Source organism: Colius striatus, chromosome 1 (genome assembly GCF_028858725.1).
Source record: "Colius striatus isolate bColStr4 chromosome 1, bColStr4.1.hap1, whole genome shotgun sequence".
Taxonomy (NCBI): Eukaryota; Metazoa; Chordata; class Aves; order Coliiformes; family Coliidae; genus Colius; species Colius striatus.
Window position 1 is genome coordinate 118,505,401 of NC_084759.1, and position 19,200 is coordinate 118,524,600.

A 19,200-nucleotide genomic window follows, 5' to 3' on the forward strand; every position below is an offset into this window, starting at 1 on the left:
GGGGAGAAGGAGGAAGGTCCCACTTTCCCTCCCCCTCTGCATGGGGCATCGGGGCATCACCAAAAAACCGTTTCCAGTCCTTTCTAGAGGCTGTGGCCATACATGGTCTCTTCCCTGCAGAAACCTGGGCTCAAATGCTACAGTTCTTCGTCTCAGCCAGAAAATGCTGGTGGTGAGGCTGGATAAAACTGGATTAAAAAGCCATTAGTTGAATGATATAGGGCCAGATGACTAAAATAGTGCCCAGGTACCTCATCCCATGGAAATGGCCAGTGTCTAAATGAGCATCTCAGCAGCTGCAGGAAAGAGAGATTTGGCTTCCAGAGAAGCTCGAGCCTTTGGCTAACGCCGCCTTTTGTGGGGGCACACCTCCTCCAGACCTTTACCTGCACTGAGGGGCAGTGGCATCAGGGGGGCACCAGCAGGCAGAATGGGGCTCAGTGGAGCTCTGGGGTCAAGAAAACACTTTGGTGCTTGGTGACCTGTCCTGCTTATACCTGAATCCTTCAGCTTTCCAAAACTGGGCTGGAAGCATTTCCCTCCTTTGCAGGCAGGGAACTGGCCAGACGGGCAGGAAAGGTAGCCCTGCTGGATACACAACTTGTCAGTAAAGTTTCTGAGCTGGGTGCAGGCTAGAGGTGCAGCCTGTCCCCAGCTTTGCAATGCCTGCCTTGGTCTCTCAGCAGGTCACCAACGCCTCGGACAGCTGGGCAGTGAGGGATGTCCCAGCCTCTCAGCACCGCCTGACTCTCACCAGGCTGGACCCTGGGAGCCTCTATGAGGTGGAGATGGCTGCTCACAACTGTGCCGGCGAGGGACAGACGGCCATGGTCACCTTTCGCACCGGTAAAGGGCAAACCTTTCCCTGGCTGTTCTGCTGAGTTGGGGGAGGGCCCCTCTGAGGTGTCCCACCCCGGCCCTGAGGCACAAGGGGACAAAAGGGGCTTTTTCTACTGTGGAAACCCGTCTGCCCTCAGTTTAGAGCGACTCTGGCAGAAGGGAAAGCGGAGGGTGGGATTGAAATGGGACAGAGAAAAGCAGGTCTTCCCCACTGCCCGGATTGGAGTTAAATCACTTCCTCCCTTGGTGTCTCAGCTGGACACCTGCACTGGTAAGTAGGTCTGGCAGGGATGTCAAGAGGTCATTTAATCCATCTTCTGCCTGGAGACAGGATCAGCCTGTCAGGGTTGTTCCCAGCAGGGGTTTGCCTAAGCTGTCCCTTAAAAGCTTGTCCTGCACTAGAGGAATCTCCAAGCCTCCCCACACAGTCTGCTTGGTGCCAAGTTGTTTTTGCCACTAAGAGGATGTTCCAAGCATCTGTGCTAAGTCCCCTTGTCCCCTGCCTGCTTTTCCTGTCTCCAGAAGGTGTAGGGAATGGCATTCCCTTTGTAGCAACCTTCCCCGTGGTGGTGGGCTTGCTCACACCTCCCCTCAGGCCCCCGTTTAGTGCTAATTACTGCCTTCTCAGGCAGAAGTCCAGCAGTGTTCCGGGAAAAACGATTAATAAAAGTTTTAGGAAATTCCATATGAGGGGAACCTATTACCAGCTTGACAAATCCACCCCTTTCAGCTTTAGTTCCTGCCTGAAGGTTGAGTTCTTTGAACCTTTAGGGCCGTTTGAGCCCAGAGGGTACTTCCCTTGGCATCGGGGCTGGGAATATTTTCTTTGCTCATCACTGCAAAACTTAACTGGGAGATGCATCTCCGTGTCACTGATGACACCTCCCTCCTGCATAGGCCGGCGCCCTAAACCAGAGATTGTTGCCAGCAAAGAGCAGCAAATTCAGAGGGATGACCCAGGCACGAGCACCCAGAGCAGCAACCAGTCCGACAACAGCCGCCTGTCCCGTAAGGCCCTTCCTCAGCTGGGCATGGAGGGAGGGAGGGAGGGAGGGATCTCTGGGGGTGGCAGTGCCTAGGCCACGCTGGGGCTTGTGCATCCACTGGCTAAAGCAGGAGTGTGTGGAGCTGCGTGGGTGGTCTGCAGCTCCTGGTGAGGAAAGGTCCTTCTGGGACACCCCAGCTGCTGCACTGGGCAGGCAGCCTCTCTTAGGAGTGCAAGCTGACCCCACTGCCTATCCCCACCCTTCATGCAAGGACTTGTCAGAAACTCTCTGTCTCTTTCTGAGCTTCAGCATGGTGGGTTCAGAAAGCTCTGCTGTGGGGTCTGTGGGACCAAGGAGCCGCTCTGCAGCAGCAAGTGCTGGGGGCATGCAAGGGGAAAGGCGAACCAGGGCCCTGCAGGTCCTGGCATCCTCCTCTCTCAGCCAAGCCCTGACAAGAGGCGGTTAGTGCTTTAGGTATTTTGCTGCACTGGAGAAAGACCAGTTCCTTACTGGGTAATGCAATTCAGTGTCTCCCATCATGTGTCTGCCATTACTATTATTCACCAGTGCCTTCATCCTTCCTGTGAAATTATCTCATTGACTCCTTATCCTTTCTCCTCCTTCCATTCCCCACACTCATTCATGTGGTGCTTTCTTCATCACCATAGCTCTTCACCTCTCCCACCTTTTGGTTGTTTTCCTATCAAATTGCATTTCTACAGTTAAGAACTTTTTGCTGTTTCTTCCTCAGCTGGTTCTTCTCAATCTCCCTTGTTTCCATCTGTCCCCAGTGTCAGTCTGTCCCTGCTCACTGCTCCCACATCCGACAGGCCTTTTGCTCTGTCTCCAGCCCTACGTCCACACCTCTCATTGCTCTCCCCCCTGTAGTAGGTGTACACACCTCAAACCTTGTCTCATCCTACTTCGGTTGGGAGTTGAAAAGGAACAAGATGCAAGCAGGAATAAAAGATGTTTGCAGGGCGCAAACTGAAAGGAGTGAGGATTAGGGGGTGACAGCTCTAATGAAGAGACAGAGCATTTGGGGCTTAGTCCTTAACCCACACACCTGAGCTACAGCAGCCCCCTGCCAGGCTGAGAGGAACATGTTTCATGTCCCGGTGTCCTCCTGTGACCCTTGCAGCTCCAGAGGCACCGGACCGTCCCACCATCTCCATGGCCTCGGAGACATCTGTGTACGTGACCTGGATCCCCCGTGGGAACGGCGGGTTCCCCATCCAGTCTTTCCGTGTGGAATACAAGAAATTGAAGAAGCTGGGAGACTGGGTCCTGGCCACCAGCGATATTCCTCCCTCTCGCCTCTCTGTGGAAATCCCAGGCCTGGAGAAAGGTAAGGCAGGTGTTCTCCTCCCTGCTGCCCGGAGGTCTGTAGGGGTCCCTGTAGGATGGTTGGCCATCTGGTATGTCAGGCTTAGCCCCGGCATGCGCAAGCAAAACAAAGCCTGCCCATCTCCAGCCTTGGCTGCGTGGGGAAGAGCCGCACATGCTTCTCCAATTTCTCCAGCTGCACAGGCCGGTGTAGATTTGACCTCCCTCAGGGAGGCTTGTGCATGCTTTTCTGTATGACAGGATATAGTTACTAATGGCATTTGGTTTTGTCATTTACTAGACAGGACAGAACTTTCCTTAGCTACAGGCAAGACAGATGGGCACACAATTCCCATTGCACTTCACATGAGAAAAGACAGCCTCACTGAGCTGGACAGCTTAAAAGGGCAACACACCTACCCCAACTTAAAGACCAGTTAAATGACGTTTGGGCACAAATGATTTAAGCTTTGAGCTTTTAACTGAGGATTATGTACTTAATTTCCATGTAGCAAGGGAAGGATGCCCTCCCATAGAATCACAGAATGGTGGAGGTTGGAAGGGACTTCAGAGATCATTCAGTCCAACTCCCTGCTAAAGCAGGTTCGCCTCCATCAGGTCACACAGGAACACGTCCACATGGGTTTTGAAACCTCCAGAGGAGACTCCACACCCTGCCTGGGCAGCCTGTGCCAGGGCTCCCTCACCCTCACAGGAAAGAAGCTTTTCCTTGTGTTTCAGTGTAACTTTTTGTGTTCCAGCTTGTGCCCACTACCCCTTGTCCTGTCAGTGGACACTACAGAAAAAAAAAGTGCCACCCAATCCTCCTGAAATCTGCCCTTTAGGTACTTACAGGTGTTGATGAGGTTCCCCCTCAGTCTTCTCTTTTCAAAGCTAAAGAGATCCAGGTCCCACAGCTCTTCCTCATAAGAGAGATGTTCCAGTCCTGTGCTGGACTCTCTCCAGAAGTTCCCTGTCCCTCTTGAACTGGGGAGCCCACAACTGGAGTGTCTCTGAATCTACCTCCACACCTTCCAGAACTGCTGCCTGACCTCTAGACCATCCAGACAGGAATTAGGGACAGCAAATAAAAGCAGGCTCCATCTAGCGCATGGCTGAAATCTGGACATTCAGAGTTTGTACTTTGATCGAAACCTCGCTGTAGGCTTTCTGCCTTCTGGAGAAGAAGTAGCCCCTCTCTGCAGCCGTGCCTGTGCAGACAATAGAAGTCTTGGAAGACTCCAATCTGTGCAACTCTTATTTCCCCTTTTTCCTCACAGGTGTGTCCTACAAGTTCCGTGTGCGGGCACTGAACATCCTGGGTGAGAGCGAGCCCAGCGCCGCGTCCCGGCCCTACGTGGTCTCTGGGTACAGCAACCGCGTCTACGAGCGCCCCGTGGCCGGACCCTACATCACCTTCACCGATGCCATCAATGAGACCACCATCATGCTCAAGTGGATGGTAAGGGGTGGAGGGGCAGAGATCTCTGACCCTGCAGAGGCAGCTGTGTGGGTGCTGCTCATACAACTTCCAGGGTACGGCCCTGGAGCCTGGCACCAGCACAAATGGATCTGGGATCCAATAGCTCCAAAGCGGGGGAAGTCAGAAACCCTTTTAGTCTGAGTCCAATATTGTACACAGGAGTCGGCATTTCAGTGGATAACCTCGGGGTCTTGACCTTAACAATGCCCAGGGTGGCTGCTTTAGCTCTGGCCCAATTCCTGGCATCCATTAGCACCTCCTTCTATCCTAGTACTTTCCAGCAGATACATCCTGCACTATCACTTGCTGGGTAGCAGTTCTATGTGTTGCTAATCATTTACAGCAGTCCACTCCAGAGGATGTTTAGGAGTGGGCAGGATCTTTTGGATCACAAGCCCAGATCCAGGCTTTTCCAACAGCTTAGAACCTATTCAGAGGGATGTGTTGCCCTCTTCTCTCCTAGCTGCTTCTAGCTAGAAATTGCTATGGTGCAGGATGGGCACTGCTCTTCATTTAAACTCAAACAGCAGCTGATAAAATACTGGGTGAAATACAGCAAGAATATGTGGAGGTGTGACAGCACTGCCCTGGGTGGGGTAGGAACAGAGCTCTCTTTAGAAACACAAGACACTTTTGGTCACTGGTTGATGGCAAGATGCAGTCTGTCAGGAGGCTGTGAGCCTACTAGAGTCAAAGCCTCTGCTCTGCTGAGTCACTGCTGTTGAGGAATTTTTTCTCTGGCTGTGATTACTGAGAAGGATCAGAGTATAAGGTGCTTGGGGTGACAGGACCAGACTCAGGCCTTGCCTGTCACCTGAGAGAGGCAGGTGTGAGAATATTAAATAACACTGAGCTCTTGAAGGAAGCCTTCACTGTGCAAACCAGTGGCAACATGAGGAAGATGCCCCTGCTGGGTCTTCCTCCTGTCCCACCCCGTTTATCTCCACTACTTCTCACCTAGTACAGCACAGAGCACAAGCATCTCTGCTAATTTCTGCTCTCCCTCCCCTTTTCTGCAGTACATCCCAGCCAGCAACAACAACACTCCCATCCACGGTTTTTACATCTACTACCGCCCCACCGACAGCGACAATGACAGCGACTACAAGAAGGACGTGGTAGAAGGTAGGAGATGCCCAGAGATTGGCCCTGGCTGCTGGTTTCTCCTGGAAGAACATAGAGCCAGAAGGAGCCCTGTGCACGACAGGCAGTGCTGCTGCCGCCCAAGGCACAGCTGACGGCCCCATGTCCATGTTCCCTCCCCAGGAGATCGGTACTGGCACTCCATCAGCCACCTGCAGCCAGAGACCTCCTATGACATTAAGATGCAGTGCTTCAATGAGGGTGGAGAAAGCGAGTTCAGCAACGTGATGATCTGTGAAACCAAAGGTAAGCAGGGCCTCAGGGCAGCAAGGCAGGGGCCAGCCCTGCCCAGGCACAGCAATGGAGGCAGCACTGGGGTGAAGAGGTGGATGATGCTGTTGATCAGCATGTGTAAATACCCCACGAACCAAGCCCTTGGGCAGAATCCATCACCACTTCCCTTAAAGTAACACTTACCTTTTGTTTTCCTCAGCATCACATAGGTGGTGACTGGAAGCAGAAGGGCCCAGTGAGCCTTGCTGTGCCCAGCTCCTGTGTTTGGTTATAGGCAGGCTCCGTGGTGCCTGCCAAGCAGCTGCACTGTCACGGCAGGGAATGGCACTAAGTGCAAGTCTGTGCTCTTTAGAGAGGCCATTTTCCTTTTGCTTTAGCAGCCTATCAGGCCCATAAGCCAGGCACAGAGAACTTACCTGTACTGTGATAAGCGCTGGCCTAGGAAGTGCTCTGGCATCTGGAAGCACTTCTTTAAAGCCACCACAGAGATCTGCCCACTCCCTTGGAGCAGACTGCCATTTCAGCTGCCATGTCTGTGTCTGACGCTCTCTCTCTTTGTTCCCTTCACAGCTCGGAAGTCTCTTGGTCTGCCAGGTCGTCTTCCACCCTCCACGGTGCCCCCCCAGCAGCAGCCCCCACTCAGTGGTGGGCACAGTGGCCTGGGGGCAGGAGCCATGGTGGCCCGTTCCAGTGACTTGCCATACTTGATTGTAGGCGTTGTGCTGGGCTCTATCGTACTCCTCATCGTGGCTTTCATCCCATTCTGCCTTTGGAGAGCCTGGTCCAAGCAGAGTAAGGGCTCTTTCGTGAGGGCTGATTTACAAGATGTGCCCTGCCCCATGGGTTAGATCTGACCCTGGCTGCAGTTGGGTCAAACACACAAAATGTGAGGGCTGAACTTCCTGGGAGGCAGGGGGAGAGCAGGCAGGGGGCAAGTCTCAGCTGTCCTTAACAAAGCAAAGGCTACTGTTTATCCTTTGCCCTGCTCACGTTGTTGAGACTAGGACTACTCTGGGACTAGAACGGGGGAAAAGGATGTTCCTTTTGCCTTCATGTAGGGCCTCTTTCCAACATTTGTCTCCAAGGGTGCTTTGGGTGCCAGAATAGCTGCCTCACAGGACAGCCTGGCCCCGCAGAACTTCAAGAAGCTCCATTTTACTTCTTATTTTGGCCTCAGACTTTCTTTTTCTTCCCTCTGCAGAGCAAACCATTGACATGGGCTTCCCAGGAGCTGGGCTGCTGGTGTCATCCTGCCAGTACACCATGGTACCTCTGCGGGGCATCTCTGCCCCCCGTGCCAGCGGCCACCCCTATGTGAGCGGGCAGCCCTACGCCAGCGGGGCACACCTCAATGCCATCTGCCCCCCTGCAGCGCTTGGCTTCCCCGGCAGCAAGCCCCGAGACTACAGCCCCAACCAGGTGCCACCGGTATGTCCACAGCTGGGCTTAGAAGTTGGTTTGGCAGGCTGCAGGAAGAGGGCTTCTCCAGACAAGGCTGGCACTCTTTGCAGCATGGAGAAGGGGCAAGACTGGCTTCTTAAAAAGAGATTTGCCCTTTGCAGGGGAATCTGAGACATGGGAGCAACAGGAAGGTCTCCAGAAACACTGGAGAAGGGGTGGTTTCTTGGGGCAGTGGCTTTAAGGATGGAGGAGGTAGCAAGCAAAAGCTACTCTTGTGGGAATGGTTCCTGTTTCTCCAGAGCAAAGCTCACAGGGACTGACAGCGTTGAGGACTCAGTCTGTAAATTGTAACACAGGCCAAGGTGGAGCCACAGCTGAGACTGTAGATGAGGTATTGTCCTCCACTGATTCATCTATAAGCATGAACTGAGGCTTTCAGCCATCGGTTCCACTGTCCTCTGCAGCAAAAGAGTTTCAGCTTTCCTCTGCCTTCTGCTGTAAGAGCTTTACCTGTGTTCTCCATGGCCCTGGCACCCAGATCGGCCCCTGCCTCCTCCTGCTGCCATGTGGCATTGCTCTGCTGAGAATCCTTCTCTCTCCTTGCAGTCCCAGGAGGAGACCAGCGCCTTGCTGCAGGCGCGAGTGCTGCAGAGCGGGACTGTCCAGCGAGACTGCCAGCCTTCCAGGTCAGTCCTGGCCTGGGCAGCGGGAGCCACTGCGACCCACACAAATACATGTCACAAAGTCTTGCCCTCAGCCTGCTCTCATCTGTCCCAGTTCACCTGGGAAACAAATCCATGCTCCAGCACTAAGCCTTCTTGGTCTAAATTCTCTTTCCTCTTATGGTTTGAGGGAAGAGGGATAATTTCATTGTAGGGATGGCCCAGACCTACTTCCCCCTGCCCCCTTTTCCTCCCCCTGCTCCTATAGGAGAGATTGAAAAGTAGGATGAGAGAAGCTACCATTGATGACTGGATGCTAATAAACAGCTGCCCCAGAATCTGGCCAGGGTCCAGCTGCAGGTGCTTTGTGTCTGACTGTTCAGACAGAAAGTCATTATCCCCCTGCTCCTGGGAGACACTACCACTCCCTGCTCCTGTGGCACTCACTAGATACTGAATCACAGATCCCAGGTCCCACCATCTCATTCCCATCCCACAAGTAAAAATCCCAGTTTCTGCTCTTCCCGTCATTTAGAATGCTCTGTGCCGTTGCATTGGTGGCACTGGCTGTTACATAGGTCACATCCCTCAAGGAGGAAAGATCTGTTCATAGTGCTAAACCTCATCATCTGCCTCCCCAGATTGCCCAACTCAAGAACAGAAGACAGCTCTTTCCTCTACAGTCTCCCAGATGACTCCACTCACCAGCTTCTTCAGCCACAAGATGACTGTCCTCACTTTCACGAGCACTTTGTTGGCCTCCATCACCCGGTGAGGGGCAGCAAAGTGGGAGGCCCCAGCCTGGATACGCGACGGGATCCCCTGTTCCACCAAGGTCTGTGGCCTAGGAAACTGGGTGCTTGCTGTATTGCATCATTTTAGGCTGATCTTGAAAGGAGCTCTCACTGTAGAGCCTTTTCGAGCGCTCTGTTGACGGCTTCCATGCGCAGTGCAAGGACAGTTTGAACGTGGCATGGCAGGCATGGCACGCATGGCAAGGGGAGATGGGGACCCTCAGTAAGATTTAGAGGACAGGTTTCTCACTTCTCCCAGAAGTATGAGCCGTACGCTGCCAGAAAGGGCACGTATCCACCTCCAGGAGGACTTTAGTCCTCCTTAATTTCCCATTTTCCAGTAAAACAACCAGGTATCCAAAAAATGCTCTGAATCCGTGTCCCCAGGACTTGGTCCATCCCTGTAGTGCAGATCCAACTTCTTGCATACGGGCACAAGAGTTACACTCCCATGGAGCCGGGGCTTTCTGAACGCAGACCTTCCTCTGCTCAGTGTACCCAGCCTCAGAAAGGGGGCTGCTAACTGGAGAGCTACCACAGCAGCTGTCATTTCCGTACGCATTGTAATCGGCCGTGCTTCTTTGCCTTTCAGGAAGCCCTTGCTGCCTCGGCCTGGTGCCAGTTGAAGAGGTAGAAAGGCTAGATTGCTGCCAGTCCAGAGGAGATGTCCAGCCCCAGAATCCAGCGATCGCAGCTGTGAATCAGGACCTACCAAAACACCTCAACAGCAGCCCGCCACCGCTCAGGCCCTCAGAGACTCATTGTCCCAGCAGCTAGGGACCGAGTTGCCTTTTGCAAAAGACTTACTCTAAAGAGAAAAATAGAATGGGTATTTATTTTTGTATAACACTCCTATTTATATATTTATGCACTTGTATATAGATGTATATGTTCCTTTTATAATGCTATGGAGACAGAAGGCATCCTCAGCAAGGTCACAGGAGGGCCCAAGGAGCAGGCAGCTACCTTTGGCACCAGGCTGTTCATCGGAGCACAAGATTGCAACAGCAGCACAAGAGTCCAAAGAGAGCTGCCACCACCACGATCCAGCGCCCTCCTGCAGCGAGGGCTTCACAAGAGACAACGCTGTCGCAAAGGTCTTTTCCTCTCCCCCCAAGGAAGGTTTGTCCCGGGAACATGCTCCTGGGAACAGACTGGAGTTATGCACTCTGCCTGATCAACTTAAGCCACCCTTCCCATACACGCCAGCTGCAGCCGCCCATCTGTAAAGACAAAACCCATGCTTTAACATCTAAAAATAAAGGCTTTAGTCTCTTCTGTGCCTGGCTGTACACTAAATCCTGCCACAGAATGAACCTGCTCTGCCCGCACTTGCCGACACACAGTCAGCAGGCCACCGGGGGAAAGGGGACATTTTCCTGCAGTTACATTTCTCCAGATAGCCACTGGCACAAATCTTCTCAATGCTGAGCTCAGGAGAAGAGGGACGGCTGCTACCTGGGCCAGTCAAGGGACATACAATGGGGAGCACAGCTAGAGGAAGTTCTCATTTGTCTCCAAGGAGAGCTGCACCAGTTTGGTGATGGAGGGTAGGCAGCCAGACACCCAAATCTCTGCAAATTTTGCTTCCTTATCCTCTGCCCCCCACCTTTTCAAACACTCTCAGCTTGCAGGCCTGTGGATAAGGGTGGGGTTTCCCTTTGAGGAATGCAGGGCTGCTCAGCACCTCCCTTGGGTCCCAGGGAACAGGCTGGCTGTGCAAATACCATTCTTGTGCCTGGCTGGGTCCTGCTTGAGCAAAGACCAGTGGCAACAGATGGGGAGTGGGAGGGAAGAGCAAGAGGAGTTGCAGGTTGTTCAATCTATTTAATTAAAAATTAGACCCCAAGCCTTCCTGTGCACCCTCAGAAGCTTTGCAATGGAGGAACAGTGCACCACGGCCCCTCCAGTGTGGGGACAGGGCAGTTCTGGCAGTGAGACAGGACAGGGTCAGTGCTGCAAATGCTGCCACCACACCAAGTGCTACAAGCAAGAACGAGTAAAGCCTGAAAACACACAGAGCTGGTCTCACACTTGCTGTGGTCATGCAAGCCCAGGAATTACAGGCTGACTTTATCCTCCTGCCAGGTAAGTACTATGTCCTGCACTGCAGTGCAGTTTTCCCCTGCCCCAGCGCAGAGGCAAGTGAGAAAGTCTTTGATGGGCTTCACACCCATGGGAGAAGGGTCTGAAGGCTCAGAGGACAAAGGTCCTTCGCTTTCTCCAAACAACCAGCACACTTTAACCAACAGAGAAGTGCCATCACCACAAAGAACAAAACACACCCTTAAGGCAGATCTCTAACACTTCTGAGAACACAGGTGCCACACACACATACACACACACCCCCTGCCTTCAACAGCCTCCTCAGTTGAAGCACAGACCTACACGTATGTGTACACACACACCACACACCCACCCACCCCCACCCACACAGGGCATCTGCCCCGTGCACATCTCTGCATGGGCTGATAACAGCATTTACCATTTGTATTTACCCTTTTTATTCCACATCTGTCACTACAGCTGTATTTGATCAAAGAAACAACGTAGGCCCTGCATAGCCAAAGCACTTTGTTTCACACTGCCAGGTGTGAGCATTGCACAGGTTAGAAAGGGACACATGGACTGTTAGTTACTGGTTCTGGTGTAAGAACAGAGAATGACTCGGTGTCTCAGGGCGCAGCGGTGATGAAGGTTGTTGAAGGAGGCACCCGTATTTTCTGTGAAGGAGATCAAGTTGTTCTTCTAAGCACCCATCTTTCCTGCTTAGAAGATGGATTTCTTCTCTTAGAAAGGCTGTGTCTTGAGACAGGTGCTTGAGCCATGACTTCAGCCTGGCTGTCTCTTTGATGGCAGTAGTGCCCGTGCCTTGGAATTCTTCTCCCTGTAAGAAAGGGAAGAAAATAGCACCTGTAAAAAACATGAGAGAATGAACGGTGGAAGGTTATTTCAAGCAGGGAAGTGAAGCTTTCCAAGAGGCAGGACAGCTTCATGGCTTCTCTGATTCTCAGTTACAACTACTTGGAAGTCAGGGAGGAATCACTAACTTAGACTGTCACAGCTGTCTGCCTCATTCCCTAATACACAGCAAAGAAAACACTTGAATGCATTTGGCTGCTTCCATGTAACAAAGGAATAACTTGGAGTTGCTGCAAGATGCTTTTTGTGTGTTTTAGAAAGCAGCTAATTCAGAAATTACAGAGAAGCTATGGTCTGGCCTATTTCAGGATCAGCTCATGCATCTCCTTTTCTACAAGACCTAGAGCACTCCTTCATTCAGCCTGTGACACTAGGCCGTGTGAGCCCAAAGTGCTGGCTGCAGGGCAGGATGTGAGGGCCAGAGGATCCCTCAGCGTTTCTGAGCAGTCCCGGGCCTGCATGCAGTACAGCAGCTAAAAGGCTTACCAGATCATCCTTTAGTGAAGCCAGCTTAGTTTCCAGTTGTTGCTTTTCAAGGGAAAACTGGTTGAGCTGCTGCAGCTTTCTGGTGTTTTCCTTTGTCAGCTTCATTAGCTGCTGCTGCAGGTCTGAGATTCTGTCCTAGAAAGATAATGGAGTTGGGTTGAGACGTGTGTAAAAGTGTGAAGTGGGGAAGAAGCTCTGGGCACAACCTCAGTGTCCCAGAAGGAAGGCAAAGGCCAGACTGATCCTGCACACTGTCATCGACTGGGTTTTGTTAATATTGCAAATGCCTAAGCAGGCAAAGCAGTTAGGCAGAAGTGTGGAGAAGAGGAAGCCATTAGGTACCCAGTACTTGTGTTTGTACCCTCCTTTAAGGGCAGCACAGGAGGGTGGCCTGCTAGCACCACCATAGCTGAGCTTTAGGCCTCCCCAAACAGACGTGAACTTTGCAGGCTGCTCAGACTGGCATCCCAGGCGCAAGCTGAGCCTGTCCTGGGCTCAAAAGGTTTGTCCCCAGAGGTAATGGGAGGAGGCAGTAGGTGCCCAATGCCAGCTGAAAACCAAAAGGACAACACTATGGAACAATTTAATGTAGGGACTGAAGCTGAAGGATGCACTTGAGGAAAGAAAACCAAGATCACCAGCTATATCAGTGAAAAAGCAGGATGTGCATCAGCAACTGGAGCACAAGAATGACAATGGGAAAAGGGATTTGGACATGATGGCCTATTAATAACAAGTAGGGAAACAGAATCTCAAACATGAACATGATAGAATCATAGAATCACAGAATGGTAGGGGTTGGAAGGGACCATTAGAGGTCATCTGGTCCAATCCCCCTGCAGAAGCAGGTCCACCTAGATCAGGTCACACAGGAATGTGTCCAGGTGGGTCTTGAAGACCTCCAAGGAAGAAGACTCCACATCTTCCCTGGGCAGCCCGTGCCAGGGCTCCCTCACCTCACTAAAGATTTTCACTTAACTATTCAGTCCCAGGGAAAAGAAGCCTTAGCAGATGATGACAACACATAGGCCCTCTTCCTTTTCCTACCCCTTACCTCCAACTCTCTGAGCTCCTGGGAGTGCACATATTCCTTCTCCATGATCTGCAGCTCCAGCTCCTCCACGCGTACATTAACAGAGTGTGCTTGGACGGCCTCAAAATCAACCAGACGGCCAAACTTCTTCAGCATCAGGTGACGGCACTTCTCTGCCAGACCTAAGAGAGGGACACAGCACCAATGGCAGTGCTGCCTTGCCCTGCTCAGGAGAGAGCTCTGCCTTACCCCCAGCATTGTGTCCGAAGCTCTTCAGTACTTGCTCTGTAAGGAATTCAGGCAAAACCACACAGAGCTCTCAAGGGAGTATTGCTGTGCCCGTGCCCATGCGCATGGCCCTGTGGCCACTAAGCCAGCCCTAGGAAGCCACTCCAACACCAAACGCCAGACAGGGCCCTCAGCAGGTTTGTGGTGCTACTCACACCTTCAGGTTTGGCCCTTGGGGAAGTGTTTTGAATAGGGCCTGTTTCATTTTCTTACACTGCACAGAGGAGGAAAAAAAGCACTTTCCCCAAAGGTACATAAGCTTTTTTTGCTATGTAGCTTTGGGGAAAGTGGGTGGGTTTTTTCCTCGCAGCTCAGGTTTATAGCCAGAAATAGCAATCATGTGTCCTGACTTTCAGCATTTCATCCCAGTCAACTCTCCTTACACTAAGTTCCCAAATTATTTCACACAAGCTAGTGACTGCAGAGCTTGAGAACTACCAGTACTTCATTGAAACAATCCACCTGATCCGCTCTTTCTGGTTTATTTTCTGCAGTAACTAGCTGTGACAGACATCTGGTGAGTTACACCCTGTGAGGGGGACAGAATGAGCGTTAGTGCGCTGCTGCGTCGTTCAGACTCTGTTACTCACAGTGAATCTTTATCTCCATCTCCTTTTTGTCCTGGACAAGTTTCTTGTGGTGCTCCTGGGCCGCCTTGTAGATTTCTCTTTGCATCATCTTTTCATTATGTAGGTCCACAATTCTTTTCTGCAGGTACTCTAAGGACTGGTTGGGAAATACCAAAGCCTGGGAGAAGTCACTGGGCATCTCCCCATTGACCAAGTACTCCACCTGCAAGAAACAGCCATAAGCGAGGCTGGCTTGAGTTATGAAGGGTGCTGGTGGTCTCTCTGGATAACAAAAATGTAGAGAACTAATGAGGGAGGTAGTAGTGAGTGTGGGCACAACTCTCTCATTTTGGGCCAGGGAAACACTACTACTCAGCAAAGCTCAGAGATTTACTTAGAGCTGTGACAACTGCTTATATATAAGGCTGTCTACTCTTCTGTGGCACCTGGAACAAAGGAGGAGTGAGGGACTCCCTGTTAGCTGTACTTTTGAATTATCTGGGAGCTGCAGGATTGCATAGGTAGGCCTTAGACTATTCTGTCTTTATCACAGAATCACAGAATCTTAATGGCTGGAAGGGATCTTGAAAGATCATCCAGTCCAACCCCCCCCTGCCAGAGCAGGACCACCTAGAGTAGGTCACACAGGAACTTGTCCAGGTGGGTTTTGAATGTCCCCAGAGAAGGAGACTCCACAACCCAACTGGGCAGCCTGTGCCAGTGCCTCATCACCCTCACCAACCTTTTAATGGAGATTAAAAAAAACAATGGAGAGAGCTGAGCTTGCCTCAGAGGTGTATAAGCTGGAACAGTCAGAGGGCTTCTCGCTCTGAGCATAAGATTCAGCCCAAAGGAAATAACAGTCCTGTCTTCAGTTTTCATCTCTTACTTATTGTCCCTATGCTAACAGGTGTGTAGGTTCATGCATTGCATCCAATCCAGAGTTACAGAGTTGGACAAAACTCTCATCAGTTTGGGTTTTTGGGATGCTGTTTTTTCCAGGAAAACAGCAGTAGGGATGGACCTGAAGGAAAATCCCATGCCAAACCTATAGAACACACAAAGACCATGCACATTTCAGGCTGACCTGCCTGTCCTTACCACTTTTCTGTCAGTATGGGAGGGAAATAAAAACCATCTAGAGGAAATAGCAGCATAAAGTTCAATTAATGCCACTCACTCCCAGCAGACAAAGGTGAATCAGGAACTAAGGGCCCCACAGAACAGTAACACCATTGTATGGACAAACACAGACCATTCTGCACCTGCAGATGCACATCTCGAATTACCTGATGGAGTTTCAAAGGCACAACTACATACAGCTCATTCAGTCTCTGCTGCTTTTCCCACTGAAAGATCTCCAATTCCCTGTCTGCAGCATTCAGGTCGGTTTCTAGTACTTTTGCCTGCAGAAAGACAAATTGTGGACAAATAAGAATCCTGCGCTACTCAAATGCATAACAGCAAGGTTCTATGTTCCTGACCCAAAGTATAGAAAAAACAAGGCTTTTCTTGTATTTTAACATACTGTGATAGGTGAGTTTCACAGGCAAACTCAAGGCTCATCTATACATTCAAGCAAGATCATACCCCGGACACCTCTGTACACACATACACTTGTGTCTCCTTAGTAGAGAAGTCCTGTATGTATCAAGAGAGCTGCTTTGTTTAGTGTCTAAAACACTTCAAGATCTACAGAGCCTGCAAGATTTTTTTTTATTGTGTTATGCCTGGAAATGCTTATTGATTCTCCATGAGAAAGAAACAATTCAGACTCAAATGTCAGACCTCAGGGTGAATATGTGGCAGTTGGCACTTAGGAAAGCCTTTAAAAACTAAACAAAAAATGTTGTAAGTTAGGCATATTTGATGGAACATTTTTGAGACACAATAAAAGCAAGAGTTGCATAATGTTATTTTGGCAGAACTCTCCCTCTTATCCCGGATAACGCTTCAAATAAAGATATATTTGAATTAATATAAATCAAATGTCTTGATGAATGCAGGAGCACAAAAAAACCCTAAAATGAAAACTTGCACCAAGAGAGTTTATTCAGTGATTACTATGACAAAGGGCAAAAGAAAATAACTACAAGTGAAAGAAATAGATGGGAGAACAGCATTCAAATGCAGTTCTTTTAACCTGCATTTGTATGAGGATAAGTATTCTTTAATCTTTCTTTAAACCCCCCTAGACAGGCACAGAGGCTATACCCCGTGTTTTATCTCGACCACAGAATCCCATTTCTACTGCTGTGTGACTGACGGCCACACAGCTGGGAGGGAGCTGGGCCTAAAACCCGGGTACTGCCTCATAGCAGCTAAGGACAGGCCACTTTGATTTACCCTTTTCAGGGGGACAGGTGACTCACACTGAGCTGCCTCCTGCCTCTGTGCTACCACAGATATCTCTACGCAGAGGAAGGTCTCTCAAAGGCTTAGGATGTTGGCTTTATATCTTAGCCAAAATCACTAGCACAACATTTTCGCTGTATTGGAGCCAACCAACACTTACTGAGATGAAAACACCACAATACCTTTTTGGCCAAGGCCTTATATTTCTTTCTGAGGCTAGCAGCAACTTCCTTCTTCTCAGTTAAAGCTTTCTCAATGTGTAACCACTCCTGCCGGAGCTGGAGGGTGTTTCGGAAGAGCGTCTCATCGCAGGCTGAGCAGGAAAGAGTCAAACAAGAGCTTAGTTTCATTAGGACTGTACTATAGTTACAGGCTTGAGCCAACAGATTTTCCTACTGTGGCTGTTGCCCAGAATAAGACCATGCTCAGTCCCCTAGAGCTCTCTCAAACACAAACCACATGGGCCACGTTCCTCCATCGGGGGAGTGAATGTCTTCGATGGAGCTTTTTTCCTTTACATTCAGTCAAGACAGTTTATTTCCAGATGTAAGACTACGTGCATCAAAGCCAAAGTTTAAGACAAGTGTTCAAAATGCAGCTTCTGTTAGTAATCCAGCCCTAGTAATTAATACATGTTACACTGTAATCTTCAATTATGTGAACATGTAGTTGTTTAGCCATAGCACCCTTCACTAGAAATGATAAGCTTGCTGTAGGGATCACTTATAGCTCCATAAACAAAGCTTTACTTCATAGGACCCATTTCATTTGTTTCACAGTGAAGAAGATGTGTGAATTTCCATCTAATGCAGTGATTTCAGCCAGGCTCATCAAGTGCATAATTACACCCAAATCAGTGGGCGTAATCAAACAAAAAAAAAAAGGAGTTGGATAGAGGCAAAGCAAATGACACATAAAGAGACAAATATGGAGAGGATAATGCAACATGTCATTTCCCCATTAAATTAATAATTTTGACTTTTTAAAGTTAAAAAAAAAAATCATTTCTTCCCACCATTTCATTGACAAAGGAGATTAACTGAAGACTTAATAAAAATGCAATTTGTGGAAGTGATGTTAAAATTCAATTAAAAAATGGTAAGGCGTTTTGTTGCCAAGTTCTAACTGAAAACAGTCGTATTATACTATCATTGACATAGCACTCAAAGCAGTGCTTAATAAAATACACCCTAAACTAGTTCATTCTTTTGAATTCACAAAAGAAGCAAGGAGGGAAGTTGCTTGTCTTTGTTGAATGAAGAGGATTTTGCAAAGTGAAAGCTCCTGGCTTTGCAGACACCCTTAAAACAGCCTAGCAACAGGCAATTGCCGCATAAACCCACGAGGTGGTGACAAAGTGCTTAATTTAAGAGCATGCTAGGGTCCCCAGAGAACTTCCTTGAACAGGGCTCAAGCCAGGCCCTTTCCAAAGAGCAGCTCCAGCCCCCCTCCCGAGAGGAGCCTTTTCTCCCCAGAAGAGAACTGCGGAAGGGCTTGGCTAAGTTTTATTTTTCCAAACTTCTCGCTTAGGGTACTCTGTACGACCAGCAGTTTCATTATCCTCACTGTGATTCCCTGGGGGGAAATGCTGCACTCAGGAGTGCTTACACACATTTTAGACCTGAATGGCATTACTGTGCAGTGAATACTAAAAAAAATAGTCTTCTTTTTAAACACACAATATTGCCCCTAAAGGTAAACAAGTAGTCAATCCAAGGAAATGATGGCTTAGGTACCCTTTGGGCAAACAGAGTCATCAAAGTCTTCATCTTCAGATCCAGAGTTTTCTTCATCAGTCTCCAAGCTGGACTCCTCATCATTCTCCTCTTCATTCTCATCTTCATCTGGAAGAAAGGGGCAGGACTGCTGGAGCAGAACACTCTCAGACACACTAGCTGTGCACTATGCCAATGTGCTGGTGAACACAATCCCAATAACCCATGAAAGATCACCCTGGTTATATGTGAATCCAGACACCTTGTGCCTATTGCATTGATCTGATCGTTTCACAGAAAGGGAAAAAAAAACCCACCAAAACAAAAACCAAACCAAATGCATGAGGGAGAGACTACACCTCAGTAGTGCCAATGGCACAGGCACATTTTAGGGTCTTCTTTCAATAACATTTCCTCTCTCGTTATGTGCTAGAAATTTAAACTTTATGAGTTTACCAAATTCTACCACAGAGATGAACCAACCAAGCAAAATATAGAGGCACAAGACTGCCACAAAAACATCACTGTTGTCTTCACATTTCGAGTGTCCCGCTCGAAATCAAAAGCCAAGTGAGAGAGAGAGCACAAGTATTTTAGCTCAGTAATACTGCCTGGCCTTAACAGTTTAAACCTGAGCCACTAAGATAAATGAAATCCTTTCATAATATGTTTAGCCCTGTGACTAATAGATGATTGCAGACTAGGTCTATGATCTCTCATTACTCAATAGAAAGATTAAAAGAGAATGTCATAAATGTGCCAGACTAATCACTTATCCATAGCTCCCACTGCTACAGCATAGGAAGTACTTATTTAAAGCTTTGCCTTGTCTTCATACCAATTACCAGTCCTCAATATTGACTTGCAGGAAGCAAATGGCAAGAGCTGTCATCAGACCAAATGTGATCATGTTAGAGATTGAACTACATCATTTTCATCATTTAAGATGGCTGCCACAGGACA

The 19,200-nt window shown here is 49.5% G+C and overlaps 2 protein-coding genes across 4 annotated transcripts in view; one reads left to right on the top strand and one right to left on the bottom strand.

Annotated features, from left to right (window-relative positions):
- The window catches only part of BOC (BOC cell adhesion associated, oncogene regulated), a 56,057-nt gene extending 45,930 nt beyond the window's left edge, over nucleotides 1-10,127 (top strand). For 2 of the 3 annotated variants that reach the window (XM_061988711.1, XM_061988708.1), the window contains 11 exons: nucleotides 684-846; nucleotides 1,738-1,848; nucleotides 2,968-3,174; nucleotides 4,433-4,614; nucleotides 5,655-5,760; nucleotides 5,902-6,024; nucleotides 6,583-6,804; nucleotides 7,214-7,440; nucleotides 8,020-8,099; nucleotides 8,717-8,910; nucleotides 9,462-10,127. In XM_061988711.1, the coding sequence (XP_061844695.1) occupies nucleotides 684-846; nucleotides 1,738-1,848; nucleotides 2,968-3,174; nucleotides 4,433-4,614; nucleotides 5,655-5,760; nucleotides 5,902-6,024; nucleotides 6,583-6,804; nucleotides 7,214-7,440; nucleotides 8,020-8,099; nucleotides 8,717-8,910; nucleotides 9,462-9,646 (1,800 nt within the window). In that variant the 3' untranslated portion in view covers nucleotides 9,647-10,127. The remainder of the gene's footprint in view (nucleotides 1-683; nucleotides 847-1,737; nucleotides 1,849-2,967; nucleotides 3,175-4,432; nucleotides 4,615-5,654; nucleotides 5,761-5,901; nucleotides 6,025-6,582; nucleotides 6,805-7,213; nucleotides 7,441-8,019; nucleotides 8,100-8,716; nucleotides 8,911-9,461) is intronic. The other variant, XM_061988707.1, reaches the window with a different exon arrangement.
- Nucleotides 10,128-11,504: 1,377 nt separating this feature from the next.
- CFAP44 (cilia and flagella associated protein 44) overlaps nucleotides 11,505-19,200 on the bottom strand; it is a 47,321-nt gene continuing 39,625 nt past the window's right edge. Inside the window, 7 exon segments of the mRNA XM_062008397.1 lie at nucleotides 11,505-11,756; nucleotides 12,278-12,412; nucleotides 13,332-13,492; nucleotides 14,189-14,390; nucleotides 15,457-15,573; nucleotides 16,705-16,835; nucleotides 18,259-18,366. Coding sequence (XP_061864381.1) covers nucleotides 11,505-11,756; nucleotides 12,278-12,412; nucleotides 13,332-13,492; nucleotides 14,189-14,390; nucleotides 15,457-15,573; nucleotides 16,705-16,835; nucleotides 18,259-18,366 — 1,106 coding nt within the window.